The 24,660-nt window shown below is 46.7% G+C and overlaps 1 protein-coding gene across 4 annotated transcripts; it reads left to right on the forward strand.

The window, feature by feature from the left end:
* Positions 1 to 45: 45 nt before the first annotated feature.
* gon4lb (gon-4 like b) lies at positions 46 to 21,803 on the forward strand. Of its 4 annotated transcripts, XM_015949914.3 has the most exons (29): positions 56 to 130; positions 1,019 to 1,069; positions 1,214 to 1,356; positions 1,430 to 1,504; positions 1,650 to 1,700; positions 1,776 to 1,814; positions 1,887 to 1,985; positions 4,107 to 4,205; positions 4,293 to 4,406; positions 4,696 to 4,933; positions 5,634 to 5,735; positions 5,804 to 5,844; positions 5,975 to 6,063; positions 10,583 to 10,805; positions 11,209 to 11,295; positions 11,455 to 11,641; positions 11,747 to 11,897; positions 13,556 to 13,706; positions 13,777 to 13,893; positions 14,287 to 15,333; positions 15,419 to 15,647; positions 15,728 to 15,885; positions 16,013 to 16,210; positions 16,322 to 16,465; positions 16,554 to 16,850; positions 20,768 to 20,894; positions 20,973 to 21,312; positions 21,392 to 21,494; positions 21,573 to 21,803. In XM_015949914.3, exons 3-29 carry the CDS (start codon positions 1,237 to 1,239, stop codon positions 21,687 to 21,689), a joined length of 4,743 nt encoding a protein of 1,580 aa, XP_015805400.3. In that variant the 5' UTR covers positions 56 to 130; positions 1,019 to 1,069; positions 1,214 to 1,236; the 3' UTR covers positions 21,690 to 21,803. The 4 variants fall into 4 exon arrangements, with proteins under 4 accessions (XP_054596897.2, XP_015805400.3, XP_054596896.2 ...); XM_054740921.2 differs by having other exon boundaries at positions 1,650 to 1,814; XM_054740922.2 differs by lacking the exon at positions 1,019 to 1,069 and having other exon boundaries at positions 46 to 130; positions 1,650 to 1,814.
* The last annotated feature ends 2,857 nt before the right edge of the window (positions 21,804 to 24,660 follow it).

The following is a 24,660-nucleotide window of genomic DNA, read 5'->3' on the forward strand; positions in this document are numbered from 1 at the left end:
ACTCACACCTATAGGTGGCGGTAGTGCACCATGGCAATATTTGCTAAACAAATGATGAAGAAGAAGCAGTAGAAGAAGAAAAATGTAACGACAGAAGCTAATTGAGTACTGGATGGACAGGAATCTAACGGTGAGTTCTGCCCTCATTTGTCAAAAAGAAGAAACCGAGTCCACAGATCCGGTTCTGTTTTATGTTTTTTTATTTAAATGCGCCAGAACAAATGCAGGAACGAGTGTGCATGCTCAGCGGGCACCGAAGTCTGCTAGCTTAGCACAAAGCTAAGTGTGTTTATCTGGACGATAACGTTGAGCTGATGTTTTCCTTTAACTACAGCTCATAGTATGAGATTCACAAGGCATAATTTAGACACACAAAGTATAAATGACTTAATAGAGGAGTTGAGAAGCTTATAATTCAGCTACAAATGCTTCCCGCGAATTAATAAGCAAGGTTAAAGCTTCATAAAGACAGGTGATTCCCAGCATTAAGATTTCTGGCCAGGGGTAGAGCTGTGTGATGTTGGGAGATTGCTCCTCATACGGATTAATAACTGGTACCAGTCATAAACTGTAGCGAGGAGAGGGTGAATGCAAGGAAAATATTTCAGGGCAAAACATTCTTAAAATCAAGCAACTCAGAAAGTTCAAACATCAGCAGGATATTTATGTTGGAAAAGAGTCAGAATTGACAAACAAACCAAAGGATGGCCACGTCCATCTTCAGCTAAGAAATGTGATCTTAGAATAAATGTGTTTGTCTCACAGCAGGGCAATTTATGTTGTTGCTATGTGGAATATATACATCAGTACGGACACAAGAAATAGAAACGTCCTGCATAAAATATTGTAAATAAATAAAACAGCACAGCAAGCTGCATGTCTCCTTCTGATCTCACTGACTTATTCAAAAAGACATGCTTCAAGTGGGGTCCTGGGAGCATCTTGTGCCAGCAGGACACCTGTGGGGACCTCCACTTTGGTCATTAGTATTCATCACTGACCTCTTTGTGTGATTCAGATACCACAGTGGCATCCAGCTGAACACATTTGCCCTTTGGATGATACATTTGTAAGTACAGACGAGAGATCACTGACTACAAGAAATTACTCTGAGCTCAGACAGGAAGAGAGTGTAACACCAGGTGTGTTTTATGTAGCTGATGGAGGTGGAGCCACACATTCATACCTGGTATTTTCTGTGTTTGGTTCTCAGGTCTGAAAGTTTTGGATTAGGAAATGGTTGCCATGGAGACAAGCGAGTGCAGTGATGATGAACTGGGCCGGCTGGACATCGATCTGGACAGGAAGTCCAAACGGCATAACCTGACGTCCAGCAACGTGCGCGCCATCTTGCATGTGAGCAGCGAGTGTGTGTAGCATGTCCAGCATGAGTGTCATGCACACATGGTAACGTGTTGTTGTGTTTCAGGAGGTAATCACACATGAGCATGTGGTAGCCATGATGAAAGCAGCCATCAGAGACACTCAGAACCTGCCTATGTTTGTAAGTGTGTGTGTTGAACAGGTCTTGACTGTATTTTTTTTTCTTTCACAATGATCAGAGATCAGATGACAGCCTGATTCCAGTCTTTATGTGGTTTTTACTCTCTGGATCCTGATGTCTAGAGTTTCTATCTGTTTTCCTCCAGGAGCCAAAGATGACCCGGTCCAGACTGAAGCAGGCCGTTCAGCAGGAACAGGTGAACAGATACTCCTCACTTATATTCCATCTGGAGATCATAACCGGCATGTTGACTCAATCTGTTTGTTTGCAGTCTCTGAACCAGAAGCCCTTACCTGTTAACACCGTAAAGGTAACCTCACAGTAAAGGCAACCTCACCAGTCTCTCCTTACAAATCTTTGTAACTGACTGTCTCTCCTCCAGGCTCCTCAGTTTGTTGACATCAACCTTGAGGAGGACGAAGACTCGTCTGATGAAGAGTATTGTCCTGATGAGGATGAGGAAGAGGACACTGCTGAGGAAGTGAGTGAGGCTGACAGTGGTCCTGCTAAGGCTTCCTGAGTTCAGATTCAGTTCCGTTTATGAAGTTCTGCCAAAAATCGGACTTGAGTAGAATTCATCCCACCACGATTGTTAGTGAGGAAATGTGGCTCAGTGTATTAGCATTACTAAAAGGATGAGCCAGGATAACCCAAGGTTCTGCCTACTCACATGGCTGAAAGCCCCTCTAACTCTTCCGCTCACTGATGGTTCCACTAACTCACCTGGTAAATGACTTGTATTTGTAAAGCGCCTCCCTAGGGTTCTACAACCCCCCCAAGGCACATCACAACACAATCAGTCATCCACCGAATCACACACAGATAGGCATTTACACACTGGTGTTGGTGAGCTACAATGTAGCCACAGCTGCCGTGGTGCGCGCTGACTGAAGCAAGGCTGCCGAACACAGGCGACCACTGGTCCATTCAGCCACCATCGGCAGGCAAGGCTGATTAAGTGTGTAATGATTTAAATGACATGTTATTTAATAAGCCATAAGGCGTAGAATTTCATAGGAAATATGAAATCCACCTTACGGATCTGTGAGGTTATTTTAAACCAGAAGATTGGAACTTTTTAATATAGGGATTAGATAACAGCTTCGTATTCACTCGGAGACAACAGAAGAGAATCAAGTTTAAAATTTATTACTAACAAATTAAACTAGACTAAGTTTAACACTAAATGTATGGTGTAACTAAGGTGAATGAGACGGTGAATGGGGTGAGGTGTAATGTTGCTCAGAACCAGCAAATCCGAAGAAGCGATTAGTTCTGATGGGAACTGAAGGTGATGTCTTTGCGTTAAGCTTTGATTAGGAGATTCATAAACACATTCAACGCCATTTGCCGGCCTACATACCCTGAGTGGAAGTCCCTGTTAGGTCAGGAATGTCGAGGTCCAGCTTGATCTTTTCTGGAACCGAGCCGGTCGGAAAAGCAGCGGTTGCCGACCAGTCCAGTCTGTGAGATACTCCCGGATCACGACAATTTTATTGGCGTCTGGTGAGACCCGAACCTGGGTCTTGATGGTTCAGCTTTTATTCTGAAAGGAACCGTTGCAGCAGTTGGAACAGCCACAAATTTTCCAGCTTGTAGTTGGTTCTTTCGGTTAAAGAGGAAGGTTACGGATTGGCCACTCCGACACTTCTCTAGAATGCTTTGAACTGGCGTTAAGAGATGACGGGGCATAGTTTTATACTTCGGACATTATGGTTTATGGTCGAATGAAAAGTTGACAGTTACCAAACACCATCAAAACCACACCTCCATCAGATCTGTCAGATTCTGATTGGATCAGTGAAAGGAATGTGTCATGTCTTTTAACGCTACGTGAGATCAGTCCCAAGTGAAAATATTTAAAGTTATATTACGTATTATATTCTATAGGATTATAATAAAGTAATTAATAGTTTGATTTCACAGATCGGTCACATCTTATTTATTGATTTACACTTTGTTTGATTAGCTTATTAAAATAGAGTTATTTGATTAATTAAAAGAAAAGAGTCCATTCTTCATTCTTCTGTTGAGCTGAAAAGAAGCAGGTTAGAAGCAAATGCATGAGACCTTGAGACCATATCTCATGCAGACTAGTCCTGTGTCAGAGGAAGGGGAAAACAGTCATTTCATTCTGTTACAAGTGTCTTGCTCAAGAACACAACGGCAGCATTCTCTGGTGGGAGCCAGGATCGAACCTACATCCTCCCGATTACTGGACTATCCGGTCAACCTTCTGAGCTACTGCTGCCCCTTATCATCTCATGTCATCTGAAAGTCCCTACTTGTCTTTCTTAAAGCCCCGCCTACTTACCAGGCTAAAACCCCGCCCACTTAGCTGGACATAGCCACACCCACTTATTTGGCTAAATGTTCCATCTTTTAACCTAGGTAAAAGCTCTGTCTACCTACTTGGTGAGATGAGAACTACACAGATCAGTAGGATCGTGATTTTATGTGGAGTTGTGATTCCTAATCAAGAAAACTTTTCCTATTAGTTTTTATTAGGGGGCGGGGCCTAATGCATTTACCTGAACCAACCGCTAGGGGTGTCATATTCCTGGCTAGTTTGTCAATGAAGACCAACCTGTTCTTTGTGCAGATGTTCCTCAGTGATGCTGATAGCCTGGCCTCACCTCCTAAAGGTCACCTGACCTCTCCATCTTGTCCTCCGCTACAGAAGACCATAGAACTCCTGCATGTGAGCTGATTTTTGATCCCTAAAAAAAATCACCTGAACTTTTCACCTAACTTCACCTCTAACCTTTGACCCTTGTCTATTGTTTAGAGTGGTGAAGGTCACATGAGGGATCAGGTGACCTTCACCTGCACTGCTCCACCTCAGTCCTCCTTTCTGGAGAGACTGAATGCAGTAGAGGAAGAGCTTAACATGTTTGACCAGGTGATGTCTCACTTGTCTGTCTCTTAGGGTGGAAATGATTTATGAAATGATTTTAATTATTAGATTACAAAAACATCTTAGAGGTTAAAAAAATAGAGTTGAGGCTTTTTTTAAAACCAGGTGAGCATAATCAGTATTTAGAATGACACCAGTGTCCTCGATCCACAGAGAGGATGTGTGTGCCAAGCTCTACATGCTCTGTAGATGATGCTAGGATCAGCTAGCGTTGGACATTTATACCGTTGATAGACTATTTTATAGAATACTCAGTTGCCTGTCTACTTTTCAGACTCTGGACAAAAAAACTGCTGGTGACAATGGAGGTGGCAGCGATGAAGGTTCCAGCTGTTTGGCCTTTCGCACACGCTCCAAGCGTCCTCTGGTGGACATTCCTCTGGATCAGCTGGAGGCAGCTCTTCTAGCTCCTGACATCACAGCCGACATGTACGATCAGAGTCTCGCTCATCAGGAGGAGGATCGCCATTGGACAAAGTGGCTTCAGGGTCTCATGGCACCTTCCCCTGAAGGTCAGAGGCCTTAATCTCCTTTTCTCCTTGTCTTACGCTCACACGATTGGGAGGGGACGGAAATGAGTAGCAGGAGGAAAAGAGCGGGGAGCAGCAAATCACCCACAGCCATGAATGATGCTGACCATAGCAACACCACCAAAACAAGTAAAAAAAAACCAAAAAAAAAACAGCCATTTCAGCTCAAGCCTCGGGCTCCCACTACACTCCACCCCTGGCGCTGCTACTTTTAAAACCCTGGATGTAAAGTTATTTGACACAACAGATCCTGGGTCAGTCAGGAGCGCCTGCAACAAACACACCTTAGACGTTCACATGATCTTGTTGTCTGAAATCGCTATTTTGATCAGAAAACGGGAGGTGGCTCTGCCCTAACACCCTCATCTCTTCACGCTTGGACTACTGCAACATACTTTTCACCTCCCTGAACCGGTTACAGGTGGTTCAGATGCTTGTTTTCTTTTTAGGTTGAGAAATATTTTACTTGCAGCTTCATTAATATGGCATTAATTCTACAAACACTTTTTCTCCTCACTCAAGCAGTTTATCAGAGCTTTCCACAACCTGTAGTGGCTCGTAATTAGGATGAAGCTGTTGTCAATAGTAACACAGACGTGGACACTTATCAGCGATGATTTTAGATTTGACCCTTACACGATGCAGGTGGCTGAACACTGACTGAATGTGGTTTCTGTCTAAGACGAAGGTGATGATGACGATGACCCGGAGTACAATTTTCTGGAAGATCTGGATGAACCAGATGTAGAGGACTACAGGACAGACCGGGCCGTCCAGATCACCAGTAGGTGGCGCTCAACCTCGGACTCATTGATAATGTGAACTCAGTGTAAACTTGTTTTTTGTTCTCAGAGAAGGAAGTCAACGAGCTGTTGGAGGAACTCTTTGAAACTGTGAGTTTGCCCTTTCTCCTTATGTATGTCATGGGCAGACCCCTAATCATTATTATTATTATTATTATCATTATTATTATTATTAAAGTTTGCAAGCAGCTGAACTGTTTCATCTGTGTCCATTCTGCAGCTGCAGGAGGAAAATGTTCCTGCTGAGGATGAGGAGCAAGAGGCTCCATCAGAGACTGTGCCTAAATTTAACGTTCCCCAGACATTACGGTAAAGCTACTTCAATACTTTCATTGGTATTTATACTAATACTACATTGTTTTCAGGTTGCTCTGTAAATTTCTCAAAAATAGATGGATGCTTAGGGTGGAGCTGCCAGGCAGGAGACCCAGCTGGCGTGAAGGAGGACATGAATCTGGTGACAGGAAATAGTTTCTAAAAGTCCTTTAAACAATTTTTTATCTGGTTCAATCATTGTTGACGTTTCTTTTTCACAAATTGGTGTTAAAATTTTTAATTGAGCTGTTTCCCGTGATGCTAACAAGAGGTCCGAATGTCGTACACGTTTGTTCCTCCTGTTGACTCCTGCCGTGGTTCTGTCAGTCCTCCTTTTGGGATGGAGCAGCAGAGAAGTGCTGTGACCATTTGGGTTGGGAGGAAGAGAAAAATCCTCTGCTGGTGTTTCTGTTGATGAAAGAGCACAACAGTAGAATCCAGCTAAGAGGAACATTGTTCTAAGCCGGCTCCGGACGCGCCCAGCCTGAATAAGATGCAGCAGAACCTTCAGGGAAAACATAAAACATGAGTGATGTAGGTTAAGGCTGAAAGGGGGTGAAATTTAGACTTTAGATAAAAAAGTAGAACTTTATCTTAAAGATTAACTTTTTAAAAATAGTTGTGTAACAATTCATTTTCCTGCTTTTTTAAAAACCATTTTGCTAAAAGTATCAACTGTTATGATTAAAGGAAACTTATTTTTACGTTAGTTGGAAGTTTGAGGATCATTAAAGCCGCTATAGCGAATCTACTGAACAAGCTAGGTTTGAACACAAACATGGTCAGAGAACACTCACCCCTCCCAGGTAGCTTCCCTGAGACGCTTCTGGAAGCACACATTGCCAGAGGAAACGAGATGGCACTAAACACCAGTCACCGTTTTCTACATCTTTAGTTGTCCGTCACTTGAAATGGTGTTTTTCTTTTTGGGACTCTGGTATTTTGTCCTAAAGTTGAAGTGGTAGCGGCCAGCTGTTTCTCCTTCTCCGATATTATTGAGTATTTCATATTTTTTTTATGCAGAGCACATATTATTGGAGAAGCTCTCACACCAGCGATGTTCTGTTGCTAAATACATGAGTGCATAATGAGTGGAGGACCCAGGAAGTGTGGCGGTTCAGCAAGACGGTCCAATAGTTGCTCTCGATCTGAGACGTGGTATTTAGTCAAATGCGAGAGAACCACTTTATTATTAATATTTAAATTTTCACAATACTATATATTATATTTTATATATGTACTATGTTACAGCATTGTTAAGTGGCATGAAAACAACGTTTTAAGCTAATTTGTTTTCAAAATTTGCCACAGCAACTGTAGTAAATGAGAGCTATTTAATATTAATCCTCCACACAGTTAGACACGTCTAAAGTGGATGGACGTAACCCTTCTAGTGTGGGCTACAGATGGACGTAACCCTTCTGGTGTGGGCTACAGATGGACTTAACCCTTCTAGTGTGGGCTACAGATGGACGTAACCCTTCTAGTGTGGGCTACAGATGGACGTAACCCTTCTAGTGTGGGCTACAGATGGACGTAACCCTTCTAGTGTGGGCTACAGATGGACGTAACCCTTCTAGTGTGGGCTACAGATGGACGTAACCCTTCTAGTGTGGGCTACAGATGGACGTAACCCTTCTAGTGTGGGCTACAGATGGACGTAACCCTTCTAGTGTGGGCTACAGATGGACGTAACCCTTCTAGTGTGGGCTACAGATGGACGTAACCCTTCTAGTGTGGGCTACAGATGGACGTAACTCTTCTAGTGTGGGCTACAGATGGACGTAACCCTTCTAGTGTGGGCTACAGATGGACGTAACCCTTCTAGTGTGGGCTACAGATGGACGTAACCCTTCTAGTGTGGGCTACAGATGGACGTAACCCTTCTAGTGTGGGCTACAGATGGACGTAACCCTTCTAGTGTGGGCTACAGATGGACGTAACTCTTCTAGTGTGGGCTACAGATGGACGTAACCCTTCTAGTGTGGGCTACAGATGGACGTAAGCCTTCTAGTGTGGGCTACAGATGGACTTAACCCTTCTAGTGTGGGCTACAGATGGACGTAACCCTTCTAGTGTGGGCTACAGATGGACGTAACCCTTCTAGTGTGGGCTACAGATGGACGTAACCCTTCTAGTGTGGGCTACAGATGGACGTAACCCTTCTAGTGTGGGCTACAGATGGACGTAACCCTTCTAGTGTGGGCTACAGATGGACGTAACCCTTCTAGTGTGGGCTACAGATGGACGTAACCCTTCTAGTGTGGGCTACAGATGGACGTAACCCTTCTAGTGTGGGCTACAGATGGACGTAACTCTTCTAGTGTGGGCTACAGATGGACGTAACCCTTCTAGTGTGGGCTACAGATGGACGTAACCCTTCTAGTGTGGGCTACAGATGGACGTAAGCCTTCTAGTGTGGGCTACAGATGGACGTAAGCCTTCTAGTGTGGGCTACAGATGGACGTAACTCTTCTAGTGTGGGCTACAGATGGACGTAACCCTTCTAGTGTGGGCTACAGATGGACGTAACCCTTCTAGTGTGGGCTACAGATGGACGTAAGCCTTCTAGTGTGGGCTACAGATGGACTTAACCCTTCTAGTGTGGGCTACAGATGGACTTAACCCTTCTAGTGTGGGCTACAGATGGACGTAACCCTTCTAGTGTGGGCTACAGATGGACGTAACCCTTCTAGTGTGGGCTACAGATGGACGTAACCCTTCTAGTGTGGGCTACAGATGGACGTAACCCTTCTAGTGTGGGCTACAGATGGACGTAACCCTTCTAGTGTGGGCTACAGATGGACGTAACCCTTCTAGTGTGGGCTACAGATGGACGTAACCCTTCTAGTGTGGGCTACAGATGGACGTAACCCTTCTAGTGTGGGCTACAGATGGACGTAACCCTTCTAGTGTGGGCTACAGATGGACGTAACCCTTCTAGTGTGGGCTACAGATGGACGTAACCCTTCTAGTGTGGGCTACAGATGGACGTAACCCTTCTAGTGTGGGCTACAGATGGACGTAACCCTTCTAGTGTGGGCTACAGATGGACGTAACCCTTCTAGTGTGGGCTACAGATGGACGTAACCCTTCTAGTGTGGGCTACAGATGGACGTAACCCTTCTAGTGTGGGCTACAGATGGACGTAACCCTTCTAGTGTGGGCTACAGATGGACGTAACCCTTCTAGTGTGGGCTACAGATGGACGTAACCCTTCTAGTGTGGGCTACAGATGGACGTAACCCTTCTAGTGTGGGCTACAGATGGACGTAATCCTTCTAGTGTTGGCTACATATGGACGTAACCCTTCTAGTGTGGGCTACAGATGGACGTAACCCTTCTAGTGTGGGCTACAGATGGACGTAACCCTTCTAGTGTGGGCTACAGATGGACGTAAGCCTTCTAGTGTGGGCTACAGATGGACGTAACCCTTCTAGTGTGGGCTACAGATGGACGTAACTCTTCTAGTGTGGGCTACAGATGGACGTAACCCTTCTAGTGTGGGCTACAGATGGACGTAACCCTTCTAGTGTGGGCTACAGATGGACGTAAGCCTTCTAGTGTGGGCTACAGATGGACTTAACCCTTCTAGTGTGGGCTACAGATGGACGTAACCCTTCTAGTGTGGGCTACAGATGGACGTAACCCTTCTAGTGTGGGCTACAGATGGACGTAACCCTTCTAGTGTGGGCTACAGATGGACGTAACCCTTCTAGTGTGGGCTACAGATGGACGTAACCCTTCTAGTGTGGGCTACAGATGGACGTAACCCTTCTAGTGTGGGCTACAGATGGACGTAACCCTTCTAGTGTGGGCTACAGATGGACGTAACCCTTCTAGTGTGGGCTACAGATGTACGTAACCCTTCTAATGTGGGCTACAGATGGACGTAACCCTTCTAGTGTGGGCTACAGATGGACGTAACCCTTCTAGTGTTGGCTACAGATGGACGTAACCCTTCTAGTGTGGGCTACAGATGGACGTAACCCTTCTAGTGTGGGCTACAGATGGACGTAACCCTTCTAGTGTGGGCTACAGATGGACGTAACCCTTCTAGTGTGGGCTACAGATGGACGTAACCCTTCTAGTGTTGGCTACAGATGGACGTAACCCTTCTAGTGTGGGCTACAGATGGACGTAACCCTTCTAGTGTGGGCTACAGATGGACGAGTTCTGGGAGAATGGCAGGGGACAGGAAAATCCTCTGGCCCTGTTCTCTCCGCTGTTGTCTCCATACAGAGTCCACCTTTTCAGAAATTTGCTTTTATTATATTTGGTAATAAAGATATTTACATACGATGACAGTTGCAGCAGAAAGTGACATCACTGATCTTCGCCAAAAGGTTTCCGCAGCTTCAAAGAATAATGAGATCGAATGGAAGAAGCAGGGATGTTTGCTTTGTTGTTAGCAATGGCTTCTTCCCTTCCACCAACTATCCAGATTTTAAATGTCGATTGTTTGGCAATGTTTGATTTAATTACAACCAATCGGCACCCTTTCCTTCTGTAGGTTTGAGGCTCCCTTAGCCGGACTGCTAACAGAACGAAGACAGACAGTCAGAAAACAATATGAAGCTCTGCAGCAGAGGAGGGCCCTGCAGGACACCACCATCCACCTCCGAAGCCCAGCGGCCAACGCTGTTACCTCTGTGTTGGCGCTACCAGGTCAGAGCATCCCCGGCCTGCGTCTGGACCGCACCCAGAAACTGCAGCTGCAGCAGCAGGTGCAGCAGGTACATGATCTACCTCACCCTCTCCCATGCCCTCATGCAGGTGAATAAACAGTACTTCTAAATACATGATGGCGAAGCTCACCCAGCTGTGGGGAACTCTAATCCTCCAGAATCAGTTTCCCTCTTTGATCGTATGAAACCGTGCAATTCTGATTGGTTCTGGTTTCCAGTGACAATGCAGAGAAGAAAATAAAATAAGCATCATATCAAAAGAAACGTCTCTACCAAACCTAATAGGGAGCTGTTTTCATTGTTCTTTGGGGATCAATGAGCTCAGAACCTCCCTAGTAGAACATGTAATCCCAGAGTGGAAGTCTGCACCTAACTGACTATAAGGAATCTAATGTTCATCCCCCTGGACCTTCAGGTGAAAGCATAGACTAAATGTTACTGTACCTTTCAGCATGTACAGCTGCTGACTCAGGTTCACCTGCTGAGTCGTCCCATCGGCGCCCTGAACCATGAGGCCAGTCTGACCAAACGTTACCTGGTGAGTAAACAGCCCTACCTTTCCCTAAAGGTTTCTGCAAAGCGACATCATTCAGGTGTGAGCTTGCTGCAATCCTGAACCATTTTCACACGCCTGATTTCATGTTTGTTCTTCAGGGATCAGTCTGAAATCAGCACAAACTTCATTCTGTTTTCCCAGGAGGAGCTCCAACAGTTTGCCAGTTGCCGGGAGGAGATCCGTCTCCCTAGCAGTTTTAAAGTGTGTAACCTGCAGAGAGCACTGGATCTCCTGCAGGAGGTGGAGCGGAAAGAGGAGTCTCCTCGTGCTCTTTGTGTTCCTGCAGCTTTCAGACGCTTGCTGCCCATGATGACACTGCCCACCAGCAGTAAGAAGGCCCCTTTGTTTCAATTTTTTTCTATGAAATGTACATATTAGTGTGTATTTCAGTCCACTGTGTGCATCTGCAACTTTTGGTTCTGGTTGTGTTCAGGTCATGCCTTCCCACTGCTGCCTGCTGACACTGCCTGGCTTTTTGCCACACGATCCATCTTCCTGTACCCAGAACTACTTCCTGTCTGCAGCCTCGACCCTGCACTCCACAGCAAGCGTCACAGGAGTTTTTACACAGCAGGAGAAGATGGGTACAGAAACACACAGTTGGTCCGATAAGTGTTTTATTACAGCTGAGATCAGATGTAATTCTAAAGGTTTTCAGGTCATGTTTTTGCGTGGCAGCTGCTTAAATGGTTGTTAAAAAAGTACATTTTAGATAATTTCACAAATCTTTAGTTTAGGACTGGCAAACAGTTAAAACATTTAATTCGATTAATCACGGGCTTGTTATGGATTCATTCAGATTAATCACAATTAAAAATCATTCTTTTTTGTCTATTAATCTCATGTCATTTTGCATGAGCAAACAGACTCGAGAATAAAGGGACTAACATGTTTATTGAACATCTTGAACAAAAAGTCTGTTGAAATCCACTTGGCGATTTAGTCAGTTTGTCCGAGGTAAACTTACTGAGGTCTGTTTGCTCGCAGCATCCCTGACTAACGATTGTTTCCTGTTAATGTGGTGTTTTAAGCTGGAAGTGCTTTGGTGAAAAGAAAATTCCCTCCTGCACAATGTGCATGAGACTTGATCTGTTGACTGTTCTGTCTTTTTTTTTTATTCGCCCAAGTTTCCCATCAAGAGGGACAATGTGCTGTTTAGCATCTTCAATATTGAGTTGATTTGTTCTGCAGCCCGTCACTACCAGATCAACTGTTAACTCTGGTTGGACAAATTGTCCAAAATGTGAAAATAGAAACCCTTCTGGGATTTTGAGTCATTCTGTGCAGCAGTTGGTTTAATTAGTACAAAATTTTGACTCGGATTAATCATGATGATGGATTATTCTGCGCTAACATGTTAATTTGACAGCCGTACTAAGTTTAGATCACTTTACAAAAGGTTCCAATTCAGATCAACGATTTAATGCAGTGTATCTGAGAGTTGAGAGCATGCTTGTTGATGCAGACTAGAGATGGGATGTGAGCTGGAAGAAAAGCAGAAATTCAGGGTTGAGCTAGAAGATCAGGAAGTAGCTGAGATCAGTAAGGATGAAGTGAGGTATAGAAGAGGTGTCGATAGGGCTGGGCATTAGGGGCCAAAACTTCTATCTAGAATCTAGATAGATAGCTTTTCCCACTTCTTATCTTGTTGAGCAGGGATTCAGCCAGGTACTGTACATGCAATCAAAATACCGAAACCGGCTAAATCTGATAGCCTCAGGTGCACTACGGCTCAAGTTAACATCTCTCAATCCATCCACAAAAACACTTGCAGCAAATCACCAGGGACAAGGGTCTCACTAATCTACCCACAGCGATGATGACTCCGCTTTAAGCAATTTTTTTATGATCCCTTTTTTTTATGACATATTTGTATTAAACAGTTTCAAAGTCTAGGCTGAATTGTTATTAGTTTTTTTTTCGTAATCATGATTTTTGTATCAAAAAAACTTTCCGTTTCTCTGCATTGGTGGGCAGTAAGGCATTTCAGCATAACTTAGGGGGCGTTTAGCTGAAAAAGGTTGAGAAACCCTGATCTAGATGTTTTTCTTGCTGTAAAGGAAAGGGGGAAAAATGATATTCTAACTTTGTGACGTAAAATCATCCTCTACGCAGCATGGAGCTATGAAAGCTGTGAATAAACTGACTGGAATCTCTCACAGAGAAGATTCACAGTCTTTTCTGAGGTAGTTTGGCTGCTGTTCTGCACTAACCTTCATCCTCCCATCATGCTTTGCTGCAGGCTGATTGTGCTCGGTTTGAAGCATTTTGAAGGGACGATCCAGTCAGATCAGCTGATTAGCTCCTACCTTCTCTGTAAAAGTCGGTGGAACATCAGGAAACATATTCGAGAGATGAGTGGTTCAAGAGCACCGCGGGAGAGCGTTATTAAGGTGACGTCATCGTGAGTGACATCATCACGTCTGGATTTAATAGTGCTAACGTTCCCGCTTCTGTCTCCAGATGTTCATGACACAGGGAGTTGTCCCTTCACTTCCACTTGCCTGCAGCAGAGTTCACCCAGAAGACCAGCGCCCCCCTGTGGACAGAAATACTTCTAACATGCCGAACTGGCTCAAGGTCTGTGGACCTCCCTCAAACCAACTGGTTAACCAACCCTAACTTATCGGTTTACTAACCTATCAGCGTCCTTTTTAGCTTTTCCTTTATAAACAGATTTTAGGCTAAATTACAAGTTTTTCTGTTTTTATATTATTTTAGTTTTAACTATATTTAGACAGTTTTTGTGTTTGCATTCCCTGTTAAATAGGATTTTATTCACCTGGTTTATCAGTTATTATGAGAAACTAATGTGTCCCCTTACTAACTAATTATTACTAACTAACTCATCCATCATGTGTGAAAGGACCCATCTGTCACCTGGTGACTAATCTGGGTAACCTGTCAGTTCCCTGTGAACTAACTCCGAGTCAAAAGTCACTAACACGTCACCTTTGTGGCTCTCACCTGCAGAACAGTCAGCTGATCATCCAGAAGACTCGACTGGGTGGCTCTTACCCCCCCTCCCTGCCCCCGGGCTGTTCCCTCAGACTTCACCCCTATTATATCAATAAGTCCCAAAAGCCTCGGGCCACTCCCAAGCGCCTTTTCACCCTGGCCCACAATGCATCTCTGCTTCCCCTCGCCAAAGCCCCAGTGGACCAACAGGTGGAGCCAATCAGCCACTTGTCCCACCCGTCTCTTGGAGGCACTGTAATTCCGGAGCCCCCTGCTGTGTCAGAAGCCTTACCAGTGGCCCTGTCTCCAGTCTGTGGAAGTTTCCCATTGGTCGCTGTGCTTCCAGGCCCAGAACATCAGACTGCCAACCTTCCTGTTGGCCAGAAGAACGCCGTTCCTCTGCTCCTGCCTCTCACGTCCATGTCCAGCTCCATGACATCTCCCAATGCCCCTTGTTCTTCTGCTAAGGAGGAGCAAAGTTTTGTCCTCGTGCAAATGATGTGGACACCACCCGCACCCTGTTCTACCACCGTGTCCCAGGATGCACCAGGATGTGCGCTCCACAGAACAGTCAATGTGGAGCAGCCACGCTCCATATCTGGAAAGGAGGCGAATGTTGAAGGGGAGGAGAGCTCTGCATCATCACTGAGTCCACTTTCATCCTGCACAGGAGACAAAGAGGAGGAGCAGCAAATGGAGGAACAGGAGCAGCATTGCGTGGAGGGGACCAGCGTAATGGCTGTCAGCTTCAACGGGGGAACTGGGGGAGGCAAGGAGGGTGGAGAGGGAGAAAAGATGGAGGAAAAGGGAGGCCATGAAGAAGAGGAAACAGGTGGGGAAGGTGAGGAGGAGCAGAGTGAAGAGGATGGAGGAAGGGAGGAGGGAGGAGAGAGAGAAGAGGATGGAGACAAGGACCAGCAGGGTGAAGAGGATGAGGAGGATGAAGAAGAGGAAGAAGAAGAGGAGGAGGAGGACTTTGATGACCTCACACAAGATGAGGATGAGGAAGAGGCAATGTCATCAGCATCGGAGGAGTCGGTGCTGTCAGTTCCAGAGTTACAGGTAAGCAGGAAGCTGTCAGGTGAGCGATGATGTCATTCAGATTGAGTTTTTCTGACCTCAGTCAGTGGCGTCCTACGTCCCGCAGGAGACCATGAAGCAGCTGACGTGGCTGGCAGCGGAGCGGCGGCTGTGTGTGGACGGGGACTCTGAGGACGACCAGTCTCCAACCTCGCAGGAGGAGGAGGACGAGGAGGAGGATGGGGTGAAAGGTGAGGATGCGGGAGATGGGCAGAGCTTCAAGGCAGGCTTGGACGAGGAGACGCCATCTGGAGAAGGGACTCCCAGAGGACGAAGGTGTCCAGGACGCGGACGAGGTCAGCCTGTGTCCGATGATTTCCTTTTATTTTCTTCTGTAGCTTGTAGCAAAACCATTCTCTCGACTTCCTCTGTGCAGGTCGCAGCCGTCCTTTTCGTGGTCTGACAAGGACGCGTCAGGAGCGTTTCAGTAAAGACGCAGCCAAACTGCTGCTGCTGTACGACGAGAACATTCTGGAGAATGATCCGCTCAGAGAGAGTAAAGATATGGCGTTTGCTCAGAGTTACCTGAACCGGGTGAGACGAAAACACCAGAACCTGCACGTGTTCGTGCCATTCTGTGTCCGATTTCACTGAGCAGATGGAGGCAGGAGCAGATTTTCTCCAGCTGGATTGATTTTTTTGTTGTTGTTGTTGTTGACAGGTCCGTGAGGTGTTGCAGGATACACCCGAGCAGGTGGAGGAGTTTGTGTATCTGCTGAATAGGTTTGAGCAGGTGGGAGAAGGACAAGAAGTGACTCAACTCTTCAGAAAGCTGCGCTGCATCTTGGGAAGTCACACGGATCTCCTCAGAGACTTTGCAGCCTTCCTGCATCCCGAGCAGGCGCTGCAGTGTGGACTGGTGAGCAGAGGGAGCACACAGAGTTTTATGGGTCTGCAGGTGTTTGTAATCTCACCTCATGTCCTTCAGCGTGTCGGACAACCTTCTGATTTTTGAACATTTCCGGTGCAGTTTGAGGAGCAGCAGGCATTTGAACGCAGCCGGCGTTTTCTGCGACAGTTGGAGATCAGTTTTGGAGACAATCCATCACATTACCAGAAGATCATCAAAGCTCTACAAACTGGACCCGACATGAACGCTACCAGCATCCAGGAGGTCTGGCTGATTCATCCACTTTTAGTCCAACTTGCCGAAACTCATGATTTGCTTATTGGTGTTAACTTGAAGCTGTCTCTGCCTTCAGCTGAAAACCCAGATGGGGACCCTCCTAAAAGGCCACACCCACTTACAAGCAGAATTCTGGGTATTTTTTGATGATCTCCGCCCAACCTCAGCGTGTCCCGGGCAGTTTGAAGAAGCCCACTGGCTGGAGGAAGGAGAAGGTGGTGAGGGCAATGGCCTTGTGTCAGGAAACGGAGCCAGTGGCAGCTTTGAGGAGGTGACGCTGCCAGAGCTCGAAGAAGAGGAAGAGGGGCACAAGGTCCAACCAATGAGAAGCCGGCGTCAGAGGAGGAAGATGGATTCTCACAGAGGCTACAAGGTATAGAGGAAAGCTTTCTTTTAAAAGGTGTTCGTTTTCAGTTTTAAGGTCGTCGTCTTCCTCCGCTTATCCGTCCGGGTCGCGGGGGCAGCATCCCAGCTAGGGAGCTCCAGACCGTCCTCTCCCCGGCCTTGTCCACCAGCTCCTCCGGCAGAATCCCAAGGCGTTCCCGGACCAGATTGGAGATGTAACCTCTCCAACGTGTCCTGGGTCGACCCGGGGGCCTCCTGCCAGCAGGACATGCCCGAAAACCCCCCCCAGGGAGGCGTCCAGGAGGCATCCTGACCAGATGCCCAAACCACCTCAACTGACTCCTTTCGATCTGGAGGAGCAGCGGTTCTACTCCGAGTCCCTCCCGAATGCCCAAGCTCCTCACCCTATCTCTAAGGCTGAGCCCGGCCACCCTACGGAGGAAACTCATTTTGTCCGCTTGTATCCACGATCTCGTTCTTTCGGTCATTACCCAAAGCTCATGACCATAGGTGAGGATTGGGACGTAGATCGACCGGTAAATTGAGAGCCTGGCTTTCTGGCTCAGCTCCCTCTTCACCACGACAGATCGGTTCAGCGTCCGCATCACTGCAGACGCCGAACCAATCCGCCTGTCGATCTCCCGATCCCTCCTACCCTCACTCGTGAACAAGACCCCGAGATACTTAAACTCCTCCACTTGAGGTAGGACCTCTCCCCTGACGCGGAGTTGGCAAGCCACCCTTTTCCGGTCGAGAACCATGGTCTCAGATTTGGAGGTGCTGATCCTCATCCCAGCCGCTTCACACTCGGCCGCGAACCTACCCAGCAAGAGCTGAAGGTCAGAGCTGGATGAAGCTAGGAGGACCACATCATCCGCAAAAAGCAGAGACGAGATTCTCCTGCCACCAAACTCGACACACTCCACACCACGGCTGCGCCTAGAAATTCTGTCCATAAAAGTGATGAACAGAACCGGTGACAAAGGGCAGCCCTGGTGGAGTCCAACCCTCACCGGGAACAGGTCCGACTTACTACCGGCTATGCGGACCAAACTCACGCTCCTCTGGTAAAGGGACTGAATGGCCCTTAACAGAAAGCCACCCACCCCATAATCCTGGAGCGTCCCCCACAGGGTGCCCCTGGGGACACGGTCATAAGCCTTCTCCAAATCCACAAAACACATGTGGATTGGTTGGGCAAACTCCTATTCTCCCTCCATCACCCTTGCAAGGGTATAGAGCTGGTCCACAGTTCCACGGCCAGGACGAAAACCACATTGCTCCTCCTCTATCTGAGATTCAACTATCGATCGGACCCTCCTCTCCAGTACCTTGGAGTAGACCTTTCCAGGGAGGCTGAGGAGTGTGATCCCCCTATAGTTGGAACACACCCTCAGGTCACCCTTCTTAAAGATGGGGACCACCACCCCGGTCTGCCACTCCACAGGAACTGCCCCCGATGACCACGCAGTGTTGTAGAGACGTGTCAACCATGACAGCCCTACAACATCCATAGCCTTGAGATACCCAGGACGAACCTCGTCCGCCCCCGGGGCTCCGCCGCTGTGTAGTTGTTTGACTACCTCAGCAACTTCTGCCCCTGAGATTGGACAGTCCATCCCCAGGCCTCCCAGCTCTGGTTCCTCCTTGGAATGCGCATAGGTGGGATTGAGGAGCTCCTCAAAGTATTCCTTCCACCATCCTACTATAGCCCCAGTTGACGCCAGCAGCTCCCCATCCCCACTGTAAACAGTGTGAGCGAGTTGCTGCCTTCCTCTCCTGAGGCGCCGGACAGTTTGCCAGAACTTCTTTGGAGCCGATAGACAGTTTTTCTCCATGGCCTCACCAAACTCCTCCCACGCCCGAGATTTTGCCCCGGCAACTGCCACTGCTGCACCCCGCTTGGCTATCCGGTACCTGTCTGCTGCCTCCGGAGACCCACAGACCAGCCACGCCCTGTAGGCCTCCTTCTTCAGCCTGACGGCTCCCCGAACCTCTGGTGTCCACCAGCGGGTACGGGGGTTGCCACCACGACTGGCACCGGCCACCTTACGACCACAGCTAGCAACAGCCGCCTCAACAATCTTAGAGTGGAACAAGGCCCACTTGGAGTCAATGTCCCCCACTGCTCTCGGGACGTGGTCAAAGCTCTGCCGGAGGTGGGAGTTGAAGACCGTCTTGACAGGTTCTTCTGCCAGGCGTTCCCAGCAGACCCTCACTATGCGTTTGGTTCTGCCAGGTCTATGTGGCATCTTCCCCTGCCATCTGATCCAACTCACCACCAGGTGGTGATCAGTTGACAGCTCCGCTCCTCTCTTCACTCGGGTGTCCAAAACATACGGCCGCAGGTCAGATGATACGACTACAAAGTCTATCATCGACCTGTGACCTAGGCTGCCCTGGTACCAAGTGTACCGGTGGGCATCCTTATGTTCGAACATGGTGTTTGTTATGGCCAAACTGCTGCTTGCACAGAAGTCCAATAACGAAACACCACTCGAGTTCAGATCAGGCGGGCCGTTCCTCCCAATCACACCCCTCCAGGTCAAGCTGTCATTGCCCACGTGAGCATTGAAGTCCCCCAGCAGGACAATGGAGTCCCCTGATGGAGCACTATCTAGCACTCGTCCCAGGGACTCCAAAAAGGGTGGGTACTCTGAACTGATATTTGTCCCATAAGCACAAACAACAGTCAGGACCCGTTCCCCGACCCGAAGGCGCAGGGAAGCTACCCTCTCGTCCCCCGGGGTAAACCCCAACACACAAGCAGAGAGTCTTTGGGCTAACAAAAAGCCAACCCCAGCCCTCCGCCTCTCACCCGGAGCAACTCCAGCAAAGGAGAGTGTCCAACCCCCCTCAAGGACTTGGGTTCCAGAGCCAATGCAATGTGTCGAGGTGAGTCCGACTATATCTAGCCGGTACCGCTCAACCTCTGCCACAAGCTCCTGCTCCTTTCCCGCCAGCGAGGTGACGTTCCATGTCCCAAAAACCAGTTTTCTTGTCCGGGGATCGGACCGCCAAGGCTCCCGCCTCGGTCTGCCACCCGATCCACATTGCACCGGACCCTTCATGTTCCTCCTGCGGGTGGTGGGTCCACAGTTGGATGAGCCCATGTATCCGGTTCGGGCTGGGCCCGGCCGGGCCCCATGGGCGAAAGCCCGGCCACCAGGCGCTCGCTCACGGGCCCCAACCCCAGGCCTGGCTCCAGGGTGGGACCCCGGTAACCCTCCGGGCCGGGTACTCCGACTCTTTGAATTTACATCCATGAAAGATCCTGTGAAGTTTTAAGGTAATATTAAAAACGGCTACAGGAGGAGCCTGGATTACAGTAATGGTAAAATGTTTCTCACTTATCCCTCTACTGGTTACTGGAAAGCAGAATTACATCTGTGTCCTTGGGCAAGATGCTTAACCCATCTGGCCTGCTAGTGGTAGTCGGAGGGACCGGTGGCACCAGTGTTCAGCAGGCCTCGCCTGAATCAGTGCACCCCAGGGCAGCTGTGGCTACATCGTAGCTCATCTCCACCAGCGTGTGGATGTGTGTGTGAATGGGTGAATGACTGATTGTGTTTTAAGCACCTTGGGGGGTTGTAGAACCCTAAGAAGGTGCTATACAAATACAGGCCATTTACCTTTGTTGTAAATAACACTGCCGCAGCATCAAAGTGTAGGCCACGCCGATATTTGCCCTGGTTTTAGCTCTTTGCTTCGCCTCCAAAGACATTACTCTTACTTTTACTTCCATGCTCTGCCATGAGTCTTCTTTTATTAACAGTCGGCGAACTGAAAAAGCTAACTGCTAGCCTTTATACGAGCTACATGCACAGTAAACTCCACCATGACCATTGCTCTACCTGGACACACTGATGGAGGAAATACTGTGTATATAGTAGTTTAACGGGTGAATGATCAAACATCAGACCTATCTGCTCCTCTCCTCTCCAGGGCTCGGCAGGCGAGGCCAGGGCCATGAAAAGCCTCAACCCTCTGTATTCTCAGATCAGCGCTGCACACAACCAGCCTGGTGACAAAAATCTGGACGTGAAGCCTGGCAGCAAAAGTCCGCAGCCAAGTGAGTGAAACCGTTCCATGTTCCTAACTGAACCTAAAAGACATGCTTTTGCTGTAATCTCACTGGTTTTGTCTACAGATCAATGCAATGCATCATGGGAAGGCTCATTTCCTCTCACTGATGACAAGGAGGAGGACGACGAGGAAGAGGAGGAACTCAATGATGCAGGTGGAACTGAAGAAGAGGACGATGAGAGTCCTGCAGTCAAGAAGAGGAGAGAGGAGCTGCCACAACCAACACCTGTTGCATCCTCCCCCTTCATCACACCTGTCTCCTCTTCCTCCACTTCGCTGCCTTTTAACATCTTGCCCCCTTCGTCCTCTTCTGCTCTTGTGTCCAGCCCACATTCCGACATCCCTGTTTGTGCTAAAAACATTTCACTGACAGCGAGTGGAGAGAAGGTGATCCTCTGGACCAGGTGAGTTTTCTGCTGCAGCTTCTCCTGTCTGTATGGAGCAGACAGGTGGAGTAACCAGTTTTAATGTTTGTGCTTTTAGAGAAGCTGACCGTGTTATATTGACCATGTGTCAGCAAGAAGGGGCCAATCAGAACACTTTTCAGAACATCTCCAAGCTGCTTGGCAACAAGACCCCCAATGAGGTGATTCACTGTTCAGTCCTGTGGTGACCGCTGACCAGCTCCTGTTTCGTTAAGGCGAGTTTTGCTTGTGTCTCTCAGGTGTCTCACAGGTTTCGAGATTTAATGCGATTGTTTCGGACAGCAGCTCGTCACACCAGCTCAGAGGATGAAGCTCCGCCCACGGAATCAAACACAACCAATGACACTGAAGATTGATTCAAAATTCTTAAGTAGATGTAAATTTGAACAGTATTTATTATTTCTATGTAAATGTGAGAACTATTATTATTTGTATAGTTTTTTTTTTTTAAATAAATCAGTTTTGCAACATTCAAACTGCTTTCTTGCCTCGGCCCAGTTTATGGTGAGGGGCATAGGTTGGGTCCGTCTGTACTCATCTCTTATATTACCGTTCAGTCACAGTAAGGGAGTACAATCCAAGGGATCAACTTAATTTAAAAATGGAACATTCTTCCGACACAAAGGAGGGCGACTGTCAGTTTCTGGGATGGATTTATGGAACGACATGGGTAAAGCAAAGTACAAAAATGAGAAATGTAGCAAAATAAAAAGGAAATGTTTCACCATGGCTTAGGTTCACCTATGCTATACTTATTGTATCATTGGACGGGGTGGATGTTTATCACATTTACCCTTCTATGCTTCCTTCAAGGACCAAGGGTCTTTATTGTCCACGTGAGGCAATTTGGTATGCAGCCAGCAGTAAAAAACAATCACATTAAAAACATAAAAAATAATTAACGAACCTGACTTATTTGACAGAACAACATCAGCAGGGACAAGAGTTTCTATATCTGTTTGTCCTACATTTTGGTAGAAGGTGTCTACACCCTGATGGAAGCAGTTAGAACTTGTGTCGTAAATGGTGGTTCTGATCCTGAAGGATAGAACTACTAAGCAAGGCCCCTCTACCTTGCTGTTTCAGGGTTTTGTCACTCGGTAGCTTCTCCATTGCCTTGAAGACCCGGTTCTTCGTCACTGTACCAGTAAGCTACACCTGCTTCTCCAGCATGAAATCTACAGCTGGTATGGTGGTGAAGAATCGACCACAGTACACCTTTGTACCAGCATGTAGTGTTCCACACAGACGTTTGATTACCAGTGCACCTAAACCCAGTCCTTCTGAGTCCTCAACCTGCAAACTCAATGTTTTTGCACCTTGATAGACTTCAAAGTCCAGCACAATTCCACCTGGTGATGCCAGAACAAAGTTCTTCATCCCCACTGGATTGGGCTTTAGTGGCACATACTGTCGGAATGGACAGGCTCCAGTAAACGGGATCATCTGCTCATCTATTGAGACACATTCTAGTTGAGCCTGAAGGTGACATCCTTTGAGTACACGATCCATAAAAGGTCTCACCTTCCAGAATCTGTCCGCTTTCTTCTGGTTTTCTGGAATGTCATCATCAATTACTGCTTTCAGATTGCTCCTCAGTTTGAAAAACCGATCACGTGACATTCTGTCACTAATGGCAGGGATCTGAAAAGCATTGGACCAGAACATTCTTGTGGGGGGATAATGCACACAGGACATCAAGATTGCTGCCCCCAAAAAGTGGTAAATTTCTTCCACCGTAGTATTGAGCAACTTGCCATTTTTAGCTAGTGACATGCTATTTGTGCAGTCAGCAAGGAGTTTCATCAACTGTGAGTCCATATACTACTCCACAATTTGCTCGTTCATTTATCAGGTCACCCTCTTCACCCTGAAACTGGACAATGTTTGGAGTAAATGGAGCAGATTTCCAGTGCTGTCCACATCCATCATTGCTCGGGTCTCCTCTGGGCTCTCTATGTCCTGGTTCATCCTTGTTCAGAGATTCATTCTCAACACGCTGTCGTTGACACCCATGTTTGTGCACATGTGGATGGAGTGGCTCATTTTCATCATTGCTATCAGCATCTCCTTCAGATGGTCTATAATCTTCATCTGATGTTCTTCTGAATCATCAGGATGATGCTCCACAGTCATATCATCAAAAAAATGTGGAACATTTCCATCCAAAGCCAGATCATTGTCTTCACTATCTGATAAACCTTCAACATCAGAGTTTTCTGCAATTGCATTGAGCAGTTGTTCTGTTTTTGACAATGAAAGTTTTCCTGTAACAATAAAATAATAAAATAATATCCAAACTGCAGTAAAATTTTATAAAAAACATAGATTGCATGCATATGACTTGGACTTGCTTGCTAGTTAGCTAGCTAATTATTTCTAAAGCTGAATAAAGGTCTCACTTGCGCAAAATACTTGTTTATTTATGCTCAAAACATTTTCAAGCTATCTGAACACATAGTTGTGAATTTTTTTAATTATATTTATTTTCACCTGTAAAATTATGCAAAAGTTTACAAGTTCATCTTACTGCATGGCACAACTGAGAACCTAACATAATCCCGATGTCCTCAAGCAAGTACTTCATGTTTAGGTATGTTTTGTTTGGCTAATCTTTTCAAAATATCACACATTTGCAATTCATATGAAGCAATAGACTTTACTTTGCATAAATACTACAGATTCATTGATAAAAACTGAATTAAACTCTTACCTGGCTCTTTTTTGTGTCTGGAGTGGCCACAGCAGCTTTTGGCTGACACTCCCTCCACTTTATTTTCAGGTAAATGGGTGTAGTGTTGTTCTTTGACCACTAGGTGGTGCTGCCAGGGGCCCCAAATGAGGCCAATAGGTCAAAGTTTTTAAAAAAGAATTATTATGGTGCAGAAGGGCAAAAATGTAATGTCCTCATATAAGTACGCAGGGTCTCAGGAGGATAAAATAGATTGTTTTCTTTTGTTCATTACTCCAGTGAGTGGTAGGATTTACATGGAAAGAGGAGCAAATTAAGTTTGAGTGATAATGTAGATTTTATTTTGGGCTCTGGGCAACTGACTCAGTGACTCAAACCAATTAAAAAACTCGATTCGTTTTGGTGAGTGACTCGTTCAAACTCGATTAAGTAAAAAGAATCGAGTTTACCATCGCTACTGCAGTATCTAAATTTGACCACAGGGGGTCAATCTTACATTATGAACTTGTAGGAAATCAATGGCTAAAATTAATTCAAACAAATCTCACATTGGAATGTATTGTTTTAGTAAAGTTGAATTGGAAATTAACCTAATCCATTGTGGTTTTTTATTTACAAAACAACAACATAAAAAA

This window comes from Nothobranchius furzeri, chromosome 5 (genome assembly GCF_043380555.1).
Source record: "Nothobranchius furzeri strain GRZ-AD chromosome 5, NfurGRZ-RIMD1, whole genome shotgun sequence".
Taxonomy (NCBI): Eukaryota; Metazoa; Chordata; class Actinopteri; order Cyprinodontiformes; family Nothobranchiidae; genus Nothobranchius; species Nothobranchius furzeri.

Excerpts from the sequence above, each read along its gene's own strand:
- gon4lb (XM_054740922.2), top strand. The coding sequence starts at position 1,237 with ATGGTTGCCATGGAGACAAGCGAGTGCAGTGATGATGAACTGGGCCGG. Across the intron at positions 5,845-5,974 it reads TGGAGGAACTCTTTGAAACT|CTGCAGGAGGAAAATGTTCC; the intron begins GTGAGTTTGCCC and ends TCCATTCTGCAG. Across the intron at positions 11,296-11,454 it reads GTCTGACCAAACGTTACCTG|GAGGAGCTCCAACAGTTTGC; the intron begins GTGAGTAAACAG and ends CTGTTTTCCCAG.